Source organism: Magnolia sinica, chromosome 1, assembly GCF_029962835.1.
Source record: "Magnolia sinica isolate HGM2019 chromosome 1, MsV1, whole genome shotgun sequence".
NCBI classification, from domain to species: Eukaryota; Viridiplantae; Streptophyta; class Magnoliopsida; order Magnoliales; family Magnoliaceae; genus Magnolia; species Magnolia sinica.
The window spans coordinates 103,912,302-103,929,665 of record NC_080573.1 but is presented as its reverse complement, the minus strand read 5'-3'; the positions used below and the strand labels follow the sequence as shown (position 1 = coordinate 103,929,665).

The following is a 17,364-nucleotide window of genomic DNA, read 5'->3' as shown; positions in this document are numbered from 1 at the left end:
AAAATGGATGGACAGTGTGGATATAACACATTCATCACGGGTGGGGCCCAAAAAACTTTGACACTCGTGTGCTACACTTCACAATCCGAGTCCCGCCTAATTCGGGCCCTTAAAAAATTGTACACAAGACATGTATTAACTTAAAATTTACCAATTAAATTATGGACTGTAATTGCTAACTCACAATGCCAAAATTAAATTGTTTGAATAGTTTTAATTGTTAATTTGTGGACGCTTATTTTTTAAAATAAGGCCTTTTGATTTTTTTCATGATTCACTATCCAATAAATATCCACCAATTCATAAGTGGGATAATGCCAATAAATTGCATGAATTTGAGGCTGATTTGGGGCATGGATTGGTCCTCCAATTTAGCCCCAAATTGGCAACGCCATCTACCTGAATTTAATTTCATTTTTTTAAAGAACTATTGGGAGAAATAATATCAAATTGTTGAGTATATAAATTAGATATTTAGAAAACTAAATATATGAATTTTGTAGTCAAATTCAAGTTATCTGGTTTATAAATTCATCAGACAGTCCGATACAACTTCTCACCAAAGAGTGGACCATTACACCACCATAAACATGTTCCAATTTATAAATGAATGCATATTTGGAATGCTTAGAATATTCCGAATTTAATCTATATTTTTTTTATTTTTTTTGGCAAAAAAAAAATTGCACCGTTACGCCCCCGTATCGCCGTTACACCCCTGTATCCGTATCGGTATCGAAGGGCACCGTTATGCCAACCGATACTGATACGGGATACCTTGCCATAGGTAGGTTTTATTATTAGGGTTAGAAAGGGGAAAATTTGAAATTTGAAGAATTAGGTTTCATGGGAATTGAGAATTTTGGAATTAGGGTTTTTTAAGAAATTTGGGAAAATGTAGGAAAGTTAGAGATTTTAGGTTTAGGGTTACGGTTTTGGGAATGGAAGAAATGGGTTTTGATATAAGGATAATGGAAATCCAAAAGGGGTTAGGTGGAATTCACACGTGTGGTTGTACGGTCACACGTGTGGCGTGGGAGGATGGGTTTAGGTCGATTAGGGTTTGGATTGTGGAAGGGTATGAGAAAGTTGGGTTTGGGAGAAGACGAAGATCTGTGATGGGGAGAATGAAGAACCTGAAGGAAATACCTGGATGGAACATGGTGTGAGGATAGATGGAGACCTCGTACCTCTGTTGATGAAGATTAGCCTCGCACCAATCTTCCTCCCAAATCACATGAAAGTATCTTCAAATCACATGAAGATGGGAGAAAAAAGCAAGAGCTTTTCTCTTCTTCTTTTTTTTTTTTTCTTTTTAATCACAAAATCTAATAGGGTTGGAACTCCACCTCCCGTGTGCTTTTATTATTAAAAATTCAACATAATTACAACTGTGCCGCTCACTTAATTGAAGTGGCCCATCATTCAAAATAAGAAAATTAAAACATATATTATCAATCTCAACCATCAAATAACTCCTAAAAATAATACAAAATTATAAAGAAAGCAATATCAAATTCTAAGGGGCCTAGATTTAAAAGATCCGGTGGCCCTATGGCTTAACTGACAAGATCCAACGGTCGGATCGACACGAAATAGAAATCTTATGACTAAAATGATCTCTTAAGCACCCCACATGCATCATCCCAAAGTGTGATCTTCCTGACGCATGTCCAATGCATGTGGGGTATTCAAAATAGCTCGGCGAGCCCCATCTGGAACTCATCTCTCATCCATAAAGAAAGCTGCGCTGATGTGGGTGGTTGTCTTCGTTTCCGGTACACACAAGTAGGTCCTCTGATGTCCCCATCAATATCTCTTGGATGACTCAGATTTCACCTGCACAAGCCAGCCAATGGGTTGCATTTACCCGCAAAAACATCTCGAATGCCTACTTTTTCTCTTGAGAAATACTTTCGTACTCAGGCGGAGTGTGATGGATGATATGCGGGCTGTTAGAAATTGCATATGTGGCATACGAGTAATTCAAAATAAACAATCCAAACTATGGGTACCAGCTTTTAGATGTATCATGACTCAAAGCCTACTTTTTTTTGGTCATTTCATGAATCAGAGGTTAGGATTGTCCAAACAATATGATTTTAAGACTCTTAGTGACAGTCGGTTATGCAATTTAATCTGTTTAATTTGAGTTAATATACTTCAAATGTACCATTTCAAGTGCCAATGTATCATGTCATACACAGCCAAAGTATCATACAAGTCCTCGTCTCTATGTAACTCTAGGCCCAACCCTCCCGCTCTCCGATTTCTCTCCTCCATCCTCTCTCCATGTGTGTTGCACATGCCACCCACCCAGTACTTCATTAACCAGGGTACATGACTCAAATATCCACACACTCGAAAAGAAACTTACTTCCACTAGATATTATCTCAGCATACTTGGTTTTTGAACTCTGATTTATGGATTGAAATGTTCGGTACAAGGGCTACAAGTGAAACTTGTATATATTGTTGGGGAAATATTTTGACATGATTCTTAAAGCAACTCAATTTTATAAAGGAACAGCAAAGGAGAAAAAACTACAAATGTGATGGTGAGAAATCATCTCAAGCAGAACAACAAGAAAACTCAAAACAAAAGGAGCTGTGGGTGTTCCTGAATCAAGGAATTGCAATCACTGAAGAGATTCATTTAAATTCTGGGTTACAAAATGGCCCAACTTACAAGCAACAAAAATATCTTCCTTTCATTGCTGCTGATGAAATATTCATGCCTTCAAAGATTTTGCAGTTTCTTTCCTTCCAAATGCCCCACAAGACGGAAAGCAGGGGCATTCACCAGATCAATGTACCTCTAGAATTAAAAGTCCCTTTTTCTCATCCTACAAGCAAATCAGTAATGGATTCACCTAAAACCCAAGAAATGCCAAAATTGTCAAAGACTTGATTCCAAACATAGTGGTGACTGAACAATGGATGAATAGATGATCAACTGATTCGTCAGCTACCCTACACATGATGCACATGTTGGAAACAACAAAATTTATGTTCTTGAGGTTGTCAATAATGAGGATTTTAGTCTCCATTGCGCTCCAAACGAATGCATGAACTCTCGGCATAACAGAGGATTTCCATACCACTGCAAGCGGGGATTGGGAACCATCTATAGAAAGCTAAAGTGCCAAGGAAAGACTTGGGAGTTTTATTTTCCTATTCTTTGACCATTTCCTAGCTTTCATATCTTCCACTGTAGGATCGATACGAGCATTATACAACAACAGCAAGAGTCTGCTATACAATATTATCTTCTCCTCATTTGGATCCCTGTGAAGAATCACGTTCCAAATCGCATACCCTCCCCTTTTGTTCATAGTAGTCCATCACCTTTGCTTCTTTGTTTACAAAAAGTGAGAAGAGAGAGTAGAAGGAATGCGGCAGAAGAGGTTCATCCAGCCACACATCTAACCAAAAAACATTGCCAACCAAAAAACAAATACCTTTATGAAACAAGGTCTCTGCCTTATGATGAAGGATGAAACTATCTTCAAGATGTGTCCGTCCAATGGTTATCACTTTCCAAACATCCAACCCCAAATTTTCGAGTGGAGATATCCAGAAACCAGCCTTGCCTAAAATACCGTATTTGTTGAAGATCGGCTTACTTCATAGAGCTTTTGGCTCTTCACTAAATCTTCACCACCATTTTCCCAGCAACACCCAATTCTTTTCTCCAATTTGCCAACTCCAAACCTCCGATTTTTGCACACCGTCCCAGTTCATCTAGTGGAATTTATGATTTTTGTCATTTCCATATACATGTGTCATTTAGACCAATATAGAGAAATCAAGGGGCAAACCAATTCAATGGAGACTGGATTAAGGATCAGGTTTGAGAGAGGATTTTCTGTGTTTTTTTCTTCTCCTTGGGATCTCTAGTGGTTCCTCTTCAAGATCACCTGATCTTTGTTTTCTTTCAGTTGTAAAGAAGAATGGTCTGATTTTTGGGGATTGGGTGGGTGGGGTGGGCCTCACCTGCACATTTGTAGAATAAACTTATTCATGAGAGCAGAGAGATTGAGTAGGATGTTGCTCATAGAATTCAAGAAGGGTAGAAGAAGTGGAGATGTACCTCTGGAGTTTTATGTGACCGTTGTGTACCAATCCAACTAAAGGGGAAATTTTATAGGATGGCTATAGGACCAACCATGCTTTATGGGGTAGAATGTTGCACAATTAAGGAAGAACATGCTCATAGGATGAATGTAGCTGAAATATGGTTATTGATTTAGAAATGAATGCATTGAGGGAACTTAGGAGTAGGAGCAATAGGTAATAAGATGAGGGAATGTAAACTTATTAGATGGTTTGGCCATGTGCCGTGGATACAAAGCACTGCACCAGTTAGGAGGAATTTGTCGGTTCATGTTGAAGGCTCTAAAATGGCAAGGAGAGGGCCCAAAAGGACGTGGGTTGAGGTAGAAAGAAAAGACTTGAGGACCTATGGTTTAACTGAGGATATGGTACATGAGAGAGTGGAATGGTGGAAGTGGAACAGGATTCGTATAGTTGACCCCAAGTAGTTGGGAGAAGGCTTAGGTAATGATGATGAAAAATACGATTTTGAGTAAAAAAGAGCCATCAATAGTCCATGCCCAAATCCTATCATCCCCTATAGATTTTAACACTTAACTTTAGAGCATAAAACAACTCTACAAATTCCACCCCCCTACTCCCCACCTGAGGACTCCAAGAACTCTTTAACCATTTTTATAAGATGCTACATGATCCACGAGTTTCGATGCAAAACTTTGTCGAATATCCTCTGAAAAAATTGTTTTTTCACCTGATCCTAATCTGTGCAGGACCCCATTTTTAGAACATCTTCCCACTTATTTCTAAAACAATTTCTTGTTCTGCTAGTTGATGTTTTTGTATTCACTCTCCACTAATTCCTTATTTTGTACATATTAGTTTAATTACAGTAGCGGGCAGCCTGCACCTGAATCCATCACGGACAAGATTTATGGAAACACACTTTCTGTATGTTCCTTCTCTTCTCAAAATTGTGTTTTCCATTTCTTATACAAGATAACATTTAGCACCATTTGTACTTGTAATAGAACCTTTGCATGTTAGCTTTATGACTAACAGATTTCTGCTGTTGAAACTTGAATCGTGGAATTGTAAGGGCAGATTTCTGAAATAAAGATGGCAGATATCCCCGATGTTGATCTGTCTCGTCTGGGAGTCACAGAGTATGGAAACTTCAGAGTGGAAGTGATCGACCCAGTTGCTGATTACTTAGAGCTAATGGAGGTACTAAATGAAGAAATCAGATCCTTATATAATTTCTAGGATGTTTTCTCGTGCTTTTTTCTTTGACACAATTTTATGGAGTTGTTTCTGTGCAGAGTGTGTTTGATTTTAAGCTTATTAAAACTCTCATCTCGCGACCAGATTACAGGTATATGATGTGTTATTAAAATCTCATGACATAGATGATGTTTTTGTGTTTCTTGGACACTTTGACATTTGCAGGCTATGTTTCATGCTATAAATTTTTATTATAATTAAAGTATATCATTTTCAGTTCAGGCCATCCTAACTGCTATGCGCATTTCCCAGCTCTAGTTACTGAATACATTTATTTTGGTTCTTCTCTTAATCTATTAATTCTAAAGAAACATGTGCAATGAAAACGTCCGATGTCAGAATGTTTTCAAGTAGCTATGTTCTTTTTTTAATCAGTAACAATTTTTTTAGGAAAATGCTTGCTATAAAGAAATTATAATGATCCATCAAGGCTATAGGTAGGAATTACCAATACAAAGAGAAAAAAGATGGTCACCTTCCCTAGCTAGAAAGTCAGCAACACAATTAGCCTCCCTTGGGATTTTGATAACTGGCCTCCTCCATGTTGCAGGGAAACATTCCCAAGCAATCCCATTTCAAGAATCAACTTCTAGTGTTAGCGGGCACCCAATGGGCATCAACTCAGCTTTGTTTGAGGAACCATCACCCTCCAGTCCTGAAATGAAAGTTTTGTTCGTGATTGTCCCTTAGCATGCTTCCAATCCCATATGAGCATTAAGCTTCCAACAACTAGAAGAAGCTGACGAAGATCCAAAAAGGCCAGACTCATGGATCCATTAAGAATGAAGCTCCAATCTAAGGAGATGTGATATATAGAATCCTTTGATTTCTTTTGATACAAAACTCCAATTTATTAGGGCAATTTTAATTTTGGCCACCACAAGGGTGATGCTGGAGGGATTATTGTCAAAATCATAGTATTCCTTTCCAGATCCCCCACATAATGGCATGCCAGAGCATCCTTTGGAGAATCTTGCCTCTTGTGTTGAATGGCATGCTCTTCCAACTATCCGCGAGAACTGTAACCACACAATCCGAGGAGGACCTACTTGATATCAAACAGGCTAAAGAACACATTTGATGTAGTCAGTTCCCACCCCACATGAGTGGCCCAAAGTGGGCCTATCTAAGCACACATGTGAAACAGTTTCCAAAACTTAGATGTGTGTAAAGGATATATGCATATGGTGAATATGCAGAAAATACCAATACACATGACATAACTAGTTTTAGTAATCCGATAGTTCTAGGAGTCTTTCTTTGTATTGCTTCTGCTGTTAGTGACCACCCACTTGACAATAGGGCATGCTGCTTCATCAAAAATAGCATGGCGGGAATTGTATACCTGAACATTGCAAGGATCAAGACAAATCTATATAACACCATAAGCAATAAGCATGCAAGTATGAGACTTGACAACAAATTTACTAGTTAACAAAGGATAGCAAACCATCTCATTTAGCTCATTTAGCACACTGCATGGTATTCTGTTTCACTCGTACCATATTTATGATGACATCCTGCTTTTTTCTTGCTATTTGGCCAATGCATATGGTTGCTGGTCTCACTTATGAGCTTATAGCTTTTTTTTAGGAGTAAAATACATCCTAGGACTTGTAGGGATCCCCGAAAGAAAGCTTAAATGAAACTGAAAACATCAAATGACAACTAGACTCTTCGATTGTTTGCCATCAATTAGTTCAGACTATGTGCAAAGACATAGAACTGTTACAACAATTACATTCACAAACCTGTGGTACAAAATCAGATGGATTCTTATTGTGTACCAAGTGTCTGCACCATATGGTATGATACTTGTGGATATTACTGGGTGTGCCCGTGGTCTTGTTTATTCTTTTGATTGCTAATCAATACCTTTGGGCTGCATCTTTATAAGAGTTTGCACACTTTTGTCTTCTTTTTTCCTCCCTGTTTCAGGGAAAATGAAAACCTTTATGCATATTTGTAGCATCTATATACAGCCATGACCTCCTTTCCCAAATTTTCAGTACTACCAAATTGTACTCTCAGCTTCTATACTGCTGTACCAAATATCTGGACCTCTACCCAATATAACATTTTTTTGGAAGGTTACTATTCGGTTAAAATGGCAGGTATGAGTAAGACAGAGAATTACAAACTTTCCAACCAAACAGATGCAGAAGCTAGTGGGAAACAACTGGCTCTGGTTACAGAAATTCTTATTTATGCACTTTCTTTGCTAAGGAGTTCTGGGACACTGTCTTTGGGCTATTTCAGTTTCATTGGGTGATGCACAGCTGAACTGGGGAAATGTTTTTAGCATGGCACAGCTGCACAGGGGAGGCAAAGGAGAGGCACTGTGACCGAAGGAAGGAAAATTTTGATATTGAGATAACATAGACAACAAAATAAATTAATAACTCATGACTGCATATCTCATCTATGAATTACCATCACCATAGCTTTGCTAGTGCAGTGCTTGTGGCCAGTCACAAACCAGAGGGTTTGAGATTCCAGACTGTTATGCACGAAAACCTTCAGAAGTGACAATCTTAGCTGTTAAAAACAACTTAGGAATGTGTTTTTATAAAATTTATGTAATTAATATGAAAGATTTGATTACTATTTGATTGTTTTAAATGCAAATAACATTTCGTTATTTTGGGAAAGTGAGTTAACAGAAAAATCTACAAAACATGTCAGTCTTTTCTAATCTAAAATAATATCTTGGTACCGAGAAGATTAGCACTATTATTTATGCCTGACAAGGTCTTGACAATTGAGAACCTTCAAAAGAGGTCAATGATTATCCTGAATATTTGCTCCTCGTGTATACAAGCGGCGGAGTTGGGCGATCATCTGTTTATGCACTGCCCTTTCGCTCATAAAGTCTGGATGCATTTCTTAGCTATTTTCAAATCGCCTTGGGTTATGCCGCTTAACTTAAGGATGCTCCTTTGGGCATGGCATTGAGGAGTGGGGAAGAAAGAAAGGTTAATCTGGCACCTTATCCTCCCAGCCTTATGGTGGTTTATTTGGGGGGAGAGAAATGGTCCATGCTTTCAAAACAATTCTGGTTCGGAGGAGTCAGTGGTGGGCAAGGTCAAAGTGTTAATGATTGAGTGGGCTTCTCTTTTGAAAGATGTAGCTAATTTTGACCTCCCCTCTTTTTCCGAGATGTAATTTGTGGTTTTGTATTTGTTTTCTTCTCTTGTTTCGTGCGTCAGTGGGCTTTTTAATAAAATTCTTATTATCCCTCAAAAGAGAAAAAGAGCAAACACTATTATTGATGTCAAACTTGGAATATATGTGTAGCCCAGGGAACAAAGAGCCTTGGTGAACACATCAACGAGTTAGTCCTAAGATCGAACATATGGAATAGAGATTTCGCCATTGGAAACTTCTCACGTATTGAGTGACAGTCGACTTCGATTTGTTTAGTTCTTTGGTAATAGACTAGATTGTTCTCTATGTGAGAAGCAACTTGATTGTCACAAAATAACTGCGTAGGTAGGTCAACTTTAAATCCCATTTCTTGTAGTAATTTCTTGATCCACATAAACTCACAGGAGGTATGAACCATTGCTATTTACTTTGTTTTGGCACTCAATCGGGCCACCACACTCTGCTTCTTGCTCTTTCATGTGACTAAATTTCCTTCCACAAATCTATAATATCCAGTAGTGGATCGTTTATCTGCTAAGGAACCTACCCAGTTTACATCTAAATATCCTGTGACCCGAAGATGACCATTCCATTTATACAAGATTCCTTAACCTGGTGCTCTTTTGAGGTAACAGAAAATTCTAATAACTTCTTCCATGTGAGATATTCTTGGAGAACTCTTGAATTGGCTTACCACGCTCACTACATAGGATATGTTTGGTAAAGTAACAGTTAAGTAAGTTTTCCAACCAATCTTTTGTACCTCTCCATATCCTCAATTGCATCTCCTTAATCACTAACATGCTTGTAATTATGATCCATTGGAGTGTCAACTGGCCTAGTCCCAAGAAGACTCGTATTAATGAGTAAATCCATAACATATTTCTATTGAGAGATGGATCGAAGATGACCCAACTCTTTTTTGAGGAAATGTTGTTAAATATATTTATTTACTTCTTCAATTCCCTTGTTGTCGGTCCTAGTAACAACAGTATCATCCACATATATTACAAGCACAATGAGGCTCGAGATACATTTCTATATAAAAATGGAGTAATCAACATGACTTTAAACAAAGTCATAGTGTAATACAACCTTGTTGAACTTCTCAAACCATGCACGTGGAGACTGTTCTAACCCATAAATTGACTTTTGCAATTTACACACTTTGTTAGACTTGCCCTAAGCAACAAATCCTGGAGGTTGCTCCATATAAGCTTCATCAATAAGATCACCACTTCCTCTGTAAGATCACCATGAATGCATTTTTTTTACGTTAAGTTGGAAAATGGGCCAACCATGATTAACCACTACTGATTGTATAACCCAAATGGAATTTAACTTAGCCACAAGAGAGAAGGTTTCACTGTAATCAACTCTAAATGTTTGAGTATACCCCTTCGTAACTAGGCGAGCCTTCAACTGTTCAACTATACCATCCAGGTGAAATTTGATTGTGTAGACCCATTTACAACCCACAACACGTTTACCAGTCAAAAGAGTGGTAAGTTCCTAAGTGTCATTCCAATGAAGTGCATCCACCTTTTCTTCGATAGCCTGCTTCCACCCCTTATGTAATAGAGTTTCCTTATATAACTTGGGAACAAAGTGAGATGACAAGGACGGGGCAAAGTTGCGGAAATTTGGAGATGAGCAATGAAAGGAAACATATTTAGAAACGGGATGATTGGTACATGTACACTTACCTTTTTTAGGACAATAGAACATCATATGTGTCTAGAGAACTCATTGGACCACAATCCTCTGAAGAAAATATGTTGGACGGCACATCATGATTGATTGTACCATCAGACCTTTAGCTGAAGCACAGGGGGAATGGGAGAGGCAGTAGATGATGGAGGTTGGATGTCTATGTTGATCACAACAGGTATGGGAATTGGTTTTGTATTAATAGATTTGTTATCTTTTGAGAAGAATGAGGTAGACCAAATAAGGTAATATCCGCACATGCATATTGTCTTCTAAGTGATGGACTACAACACAAATAACCCCTTTGTGTGCAAGAATATCCAAGAAAAATACATTTAACTGCTCGATAATCAAACTTATCATGGACAGACTCCAACTGATGTACAAAACAAACGCATAAAAAAAACTTTGGGAGGTAGAGGAAACAATTGAGTATCTAGGAACAAAACTGGGAACAAAACTTGATGAGGTGATTGAACATTTAAAATAGATTAGGGCATCCAATTTATTAGAAAATATGTTGTGGGTAATGCATCACTCTAAAACCTCTTAGGAACATCCATGCGAATTAAGGAAGCATGAGTTATCTCAAGGAGGTAACGATTTTTCCGTTCTGCAATCCTATTTTAGGGTTTGTGCACATGATGTCTAATGTAGGATTCCTATGTCAAAAAAAAAATAATAATAATAATAATAATAAAATAAAAGCTTGGGACATATACTTCTAGGCATTATCAGACCAAAACACAGATACTTTCAAATTAAATTAATTTTACACTTCCATGTGGAATTGCTTAGAAATATAAAACAATTCAGATCCATCTTTCATTAAATAAAGCCATGCTATTCTCAAACAAGCATCAGTAAATGTAACAAAATACTTAAACCCAGACCTAGTAGATATTTTAACTAGACTCCAAATTTCTGAATGGACTAGAGAGAGGAACTAAATGACGCTTCTCAACATGTGGTGAAAAAGTAGCATGGTGATACTTACTCAACTCATACATCACACTCTAGACATGACATTGACAACAAGGAAGGAGTGATTCCTTCAAGAATCTTCAACGATGAATGATTGATACGGTGGTACCACTAATAAGTCGAGATGTCTTTTTGTGTTGTTGCACCCACAACGTCGCATTCAAGATAGTACAGCCCACATGCTCATGTACTTCACGAATCTTCCTCTTTGTATTTAGGCTCTAGAAAACACAATGTGAAGGATAGAAAGAGACGCAACAGTGAAGAGATTTAGTAAGTTTGCTAACAGACAAAAGGTTTAAAGGAAATTTTGGAGCAAATAAAACAAAGGATAATGAAAGAGATGGACTTGTATGAACGATGCACATTCTATATACTTTGGATTAGGTATCATTTGCCAAAGTGACAAAAGAGCTTGTTAATTAGTCATTAATATACGAAAACACACTAGATTGACCTGTCATATGGTTGAACGTTCAATTACCCATGGAGTATGAGATTTGGGTTCTAAACAAGCCATTCGTGAGGTTACAAATGTAGTTATAGGCGTGGAAGTAGCTACAATGGTAGTAGGAACAGACTGATTCTCTAAATTGTTCAACAATTTAGAATATTCTTCTATGTCTGAGTAACTATCTCACCAGTCATGCGTGTCTGTGGAGATATAGAATTAGCAAGAGGAAGCTCGCTACTCCATCCAGTGTGGGAAGCTTAATTAGTTTATGCAAGGTCCTAACATTTTTCAATAGAATGATTGGAAAGCCCACAATATGCACACTTCGTATGTCTGCGACCTCTGCCACGACCGCCTCTTATGTCGCCACGAATACATCTTCCAATATGTCCACCACCACACTCCGTCCAAAGAATGATGCTAGAGTCAAGTCGTCATTGGCTCCACTTGTACAGCCCAAAGATACACAGCGGAGGCGTGCATACACCTCGTTTAAAAAAAAACATGTCTTCGTTACCCAAATTTTGTGCATGTACCAGTTTATACTCACATTTTAATCTAGCTAAGACCTTGGCTGCTCAAGACTCTTCTTGTTGCTGATATAGTTTCTCCAAAGCGGTAGTTAGGGGTTGATACACATCAATTGTTCTCAAATTCCTTTAAGTTTGGAATAATATTCACCCAACAATTTCTTCTCTCCTTGTTAAAGTTCCAATATTTCTTCATATAACTAATAAGTACGAGAGATGCTTTTATCAGATGAATATATCTCTCGTAGAGCACCCTACATTTCTTTTGTTGTATCCAGGAAGGTTTCCTACTATTCCATAACCAGATCATAATTTGGGGGTTTTCCTAGATCCATTGGTTATAAGCATACTGGATTCTTCATCAAGTTTCCATGTATTCATATCTCTCAATTTTCCCTTGGCTAAGAGAAAAACTTGGATTGACTTATACCACTGTAAATAATTTGTCCAATTTAACTTGATAGAGATTATCTTGACCACTGAAAATCAGATGGGTTTATAAATCCAGATTTTGGGTCATTTTTTATCTCCATAGCAAATAAAATAAGAGTACCTCACGAGCACAAACGTGGGTTGACCTAGCACAATTAATGAGCACCATACTTGAACACTTCACACGATACACATCACCTTGGACAGAAGAATCAGCCCACACGTCCATTACTAACTGGCCACGAAGAAATATACTCATGCACAAGGCATCTAACACGAGCAAACAGCCCATACATTTGCAACGGTCACATGTGAGGTGATATCGTTCAAGAAGATGATGTCTCCATTCCCTCCTCCTGACACACGCAAACCATTACCAAAGGCCCGACACATAAAAGAAACAAAAAAGAATCCCTGGGTTCTTTTAGAAACTTTCAGCACAAGCAAGATAAGGAACACTAAGGGATAAAGAAAAGAAATAAGAAGATTTGAACAAGAAAAATAAGGATAAAAAATTACGTAGCTGTGATACCATGTAAAATAGTGGGGAGAGAGAGAGAGAGAGAGAGAGAGAGAGAGAGAGAGAGAGAGAGAGAGAGAGAGAGAGAGAGAGGGGTTTGAAGGCTCTAAAGTCTAGAGTCTTAAAAATTGGTGCATGTTTTGTCGATAACGTGTAGTTGACAAGATTGGAGAGTAGAGGAGCAAACTGTAAATTAGAGGTTTGAAGGCTCTAAAGTCTAGAGTATTAAAAATTAACATAATTAAGATGGATTATTTGGAATGCAACTTTAGTAGGAATAGTCTCATAGGCTAGTTTTTCCTTTAAATTTATGGCTAGGAGATTCCTCAAAACGATTTGTTTCACTGCCTTGGCCCTCTTATTCCAAATGACAGAGAGATTGATGAGGATGTTTCCAATAGAACTAGAGGGATGAAGTAGAGATGTGCCTCTGAAGTGTTGTATAATTGCAACATGAGAAGAGCAAATTTTATAATCCTTGGGGTAGGGGGTTGTGGAATAACCCCGCACCATCCTTCTCCTGGTCATATCCTTTCACTTGCTCCCTTGTTTTGTGGTTCAATAAATTTCCAGCAGTTAGAAAGCAACATGAAGTGGATGAGTGTCCCAGAGAAGAGAATATTGAGATGGATGCCAGGAAGGATGCAACTTTCAATAAGGTCATTCAAGCAGCCTAGTAGTTGTTCCAATAAGAAATAAAGTGATAGAGAGTGGACAGAGATGGTTTGTGCGTGACTGTAGACAGCTCTGATAAGGAGGGGAAACCTTGAAGGGCTGGAAAAGAGGATGAGAGGCAGAACTTATAAAGGACTTGGAATGAGGTCATGAGAAGGGATAGGAAGGCTTGTTCACTTAGCAAGGATGCCTTTGGATACAAATTATTGGCAAGACGGACTTGCAAAGATGATCCCAAATATCTGGGGCAAAGGCTATGATGATGATGATCATGTAATTTTTCTTTCTTCTTTAATTCCCCCCACTGCTGAGGTATTCCATAACGGTAATGGTGGTCGTAATGGACACCACCGTTACTGTTATGATATGGGCCGTAATGGCCATTACCCTATTACGGCCCTGTAATGCATAAAGGTTAACATGGTTACCATTACGGCCATTGCATAATTGTTTGGAATACCTTGCCCACCACCCATTTTGATGAGCATCTTCGATCCGATTCTCTTTCATGGTCTACGCAAGCCACTTTCCCTCTTTTACTTTATTTGTTTATGGACCAGGATTTATGTAGTCTAAAGTTGAAATGCTCGGAATCCAAATTTTCATGGTTGAAAATTCTTGAAAATTATTTATCAATAAGAGAGCTAGAGTGTGGTGCTAATTACCCATCTGAAGCCTTGTTCACTTACTGAGGATATGGCCTCAAATAGGAATGATTGGAGAGACCCAAAATAGCTGGGACATGGTTATGAATGATCATCATGTAATTTAGCTTTATTCTTTGGTACCGTTCTTATGTATGGTTCACTTGAAACCACTCTCTATCTTACTTTCTAAAAGCTCAGAATCCTAATTTCATGGTTGAAAGATTTTGATAATTATTTATCACTCAGCCAGTTTACTCGCGGAGTGTCCTTGCTTTTTGTGAGCGTCAAAGAAAAAAGTGTGCCATCTATATTTTTAATACTCGAACAATTTCTGGACTTACTCTTTTTATGAAATGTGAAGGTAATTTTGATAATCTACTTGTTGAACAAAACCTTTCAGGTTCGCATTTGATGCAATGCATGCAGTGACTGGTGCCTATGCAAAACCAATATTTGTTGATAGGCTTGGAGCTGCTCCGGTATCTTCACACATCTACAAAACTCTTAATAAATTAACTACGCTTATAAGGTGGTTGAAATATTTGAACATAGATGTTCGGTGTATCCTGCAGGATTCCATTGCCAATGGAGTGCCACTGGAAGATTTTGGGCATGGTCATCCAGACCCCAATCTTACGTAAGTTTTTTTTTATAAAAAAAATGCATAAAACTTGTTTCTCCATGGTTATAAGATGTTATTTTTGTTCCTATTGTGAAATAGGTATGCCAAGGATTTGGTCAACGTTATGTTTGGTGAGAATGCACCTGATTTTGGAGCAGCGAGTGATGGTAAGAAAAGATTGAAGTTTTGTTGATGGTTTTGATGATTTTCCAACTGCCCTGGATTTTATGTGAGTTACTTGTACGGTCTTTTTAAAAATGCCTCAGCTTTCAAGGTGTGTTGCGTAATTTCCTGAAGTTCTGCCTTCACGTGCTATTTTGAACCCTGAACACTTCTATTGTAGTATATGAAACAAAACCAAGAAGATCACTTGTACACTATCATTCTTGTGTAGTGTAAACTTGTATGTTTTGTGAGCTTCCTTCTTGGCTGAGAATCATGACCTGACTAACACCAACCTGAGTACATAGTGTGTTTGGGTTTATTATGGTGGGGTAAATAAACCCACCGACCAATTTCTTTTAGATGGATATATAGATCATCAGGAGTCCCATCCTCATCCGTTTTCAGATCTTAAGGCATTGATCCATCAGAAGTCCACGATGTTTTTCAGCTAGTAACCTACTTCCTATTGCAACTCCAGTTAACATTTGCAACAACATTCTTTTCCATTCACCTTTAAAAAAATATTTTTTCTATACCATTTTATAAAAAAAACTCATGCAGACCCAAATGGCTAGCACCATGATGATGATGGTGAATTGGCGATAATGGTTTTTTTAAAGTACATTTTTAACTGTGATCCTAAGTGGATCAGTTCGAGCAACTAATCATGGCGGGACAATGAAGGGCTGGGAAGAATATCACGTCCTTGGGCCATTGGCTAGTGCATGGTGGGTAACAACTGAAAGAACCGTGTGACATGATTTCTTCTGGACTGGGCTGATGGGCCTGAAGCAGACACATTAATCTTCTTATCTTTTTTATAAGAGAAATGCATATGATATCAATTCACAATTATGCCCATCACAAAGCTGAAACAAGCATTGCCTTTAGTGCCACGGCAGGTAGAAAGCACTACAGGCGCATAGAAGGAGAACTCTTAAAGCTTGAAATGATCAATCACCTTAGAGAACCATGCTTTAGTAGCTCAACTGTGGCTTGAAGAGAGAAATTTGGCATAAACCCTGACAACTGCTCCAACATGTGCTTGGCAGTTTCCATGAACATGAGACTAGCTAGCTGATAGGGGGGGATCAATAGCACTAACAATGACATGATAGTTGAGTGTTTTCTTGTCAATTAGGCCTTTGAGCATGTTTCTCATCATGGAAGTGAAGATGGTTCATTGAAATGAGTTAAAGACATTTTCAGTCAGTGTAATAGTTCCAAGAATGGATTGACAAAGATTGCTTGTCCATTAATTTTGAGTTTTGGGGATGCCCATATTTTGGCTAGAAGGGTTAAAGGAAGAAAAAGGAGAAATGAGAGATGGGAAGAAGACAAAAGGCAGAGAGAGAGAACACATCAATGGATCATGAAGGGAGAAAAAAAGAGGTGAGAAATATGGGATGGTGTGGCTTCGAGAGAGGAAAGGTAAGTTATGGTTCTGTATTTATTGTGAAGAAAGTGTGAACTTCATCTGTTGTATCTTAAGAAGGGTTATTTTGGGTAATCTTCTGAAATGTATATATCATGGGGTTGAGTGAGTAAAAACAACGTATAAAAGGAATATGGAACAGCTAGAAAGAAAAGGGACATTGGGGTTATGTTGCTTTTGCATTTATTATGAAAAAGTTGAACTCCATATATTGTATAAACAACTTCTATCAATGAGTTTTACCCTTCATTTTGTCATCAAATTGTGGAATCGAGATTAGACAAGTGATGACTTTTGTGAATTTTTTAGCATAGTTTGGACATGATTAAGTACTCATACAAATAGTTTGGTGTTTGAGTACGATCAACAACTTAGACAAGTACATATCAATGACTCTTTTTTGTTCTTTTTTGTTTTCGTAGAAGATGATATAAAGAGAGCAAGCAGAGTAGTTTTGATGGATTTTAACAATTGAGGCTATCATTGTACCTGGACAATTGATGGAAAAGTATATGGCGAAGAGGAAAACTTTACACATGATTTTTATAAATATAGAGAAAGCATACGGTATTAGTAGTGTTTAGAGTAGGGCTGAAAGTCGGGCAGGTTAGGTCGGGTTGGTGCTCAATCCTAGCCCAACCTAAGGTTCCTATACCTCAACCCAAACCCAGCCAACCCAACCTCGGGTTGGGAATTCTCAACCCAA

At 38.0% G+C, this 17,364-nt stretch overlaps 1 protein-coding gene across 2 annotated transcripts in view; it reads left to right on the top strand.

Moving 5' to 3' along the window:
• LOC131252871 (phosphoglucomutase, chloroplastic) overlaps positions 1-17,364 on the top strand; it is a 53,361-nt gene that overhangs the window by 22,579 nt on the left and 13,418 nt on the right. For both annotated transcript variants that reach the window (XM_058253640.1, XM_058253633.1), the window contains exons 8-13: positions 4,936-5,004; positions 5,158-5,280; positions 5,376-5,428; positions 14,837-14,915; positions 15,009-15,073; positions 15,158-15,225. In XM_058253640.1, the coding sequence (XP_058109623.1) occupies positions 4,936-5,004; positions 5,158-5,280; positions 5,376-5,428; positions 14,837-14,915; positions 15,009-15,073; positions 15,158-15,225 (457 nt within the window). The remainder of the gene's footprint in view (positions 1-4,935; positions 5,005-5,157; positions 5,281-5,375; positions 5,429-14,836; positions 14,916-15,008; positions 15,074-15,157; positions 15,226-17,364) is intronic.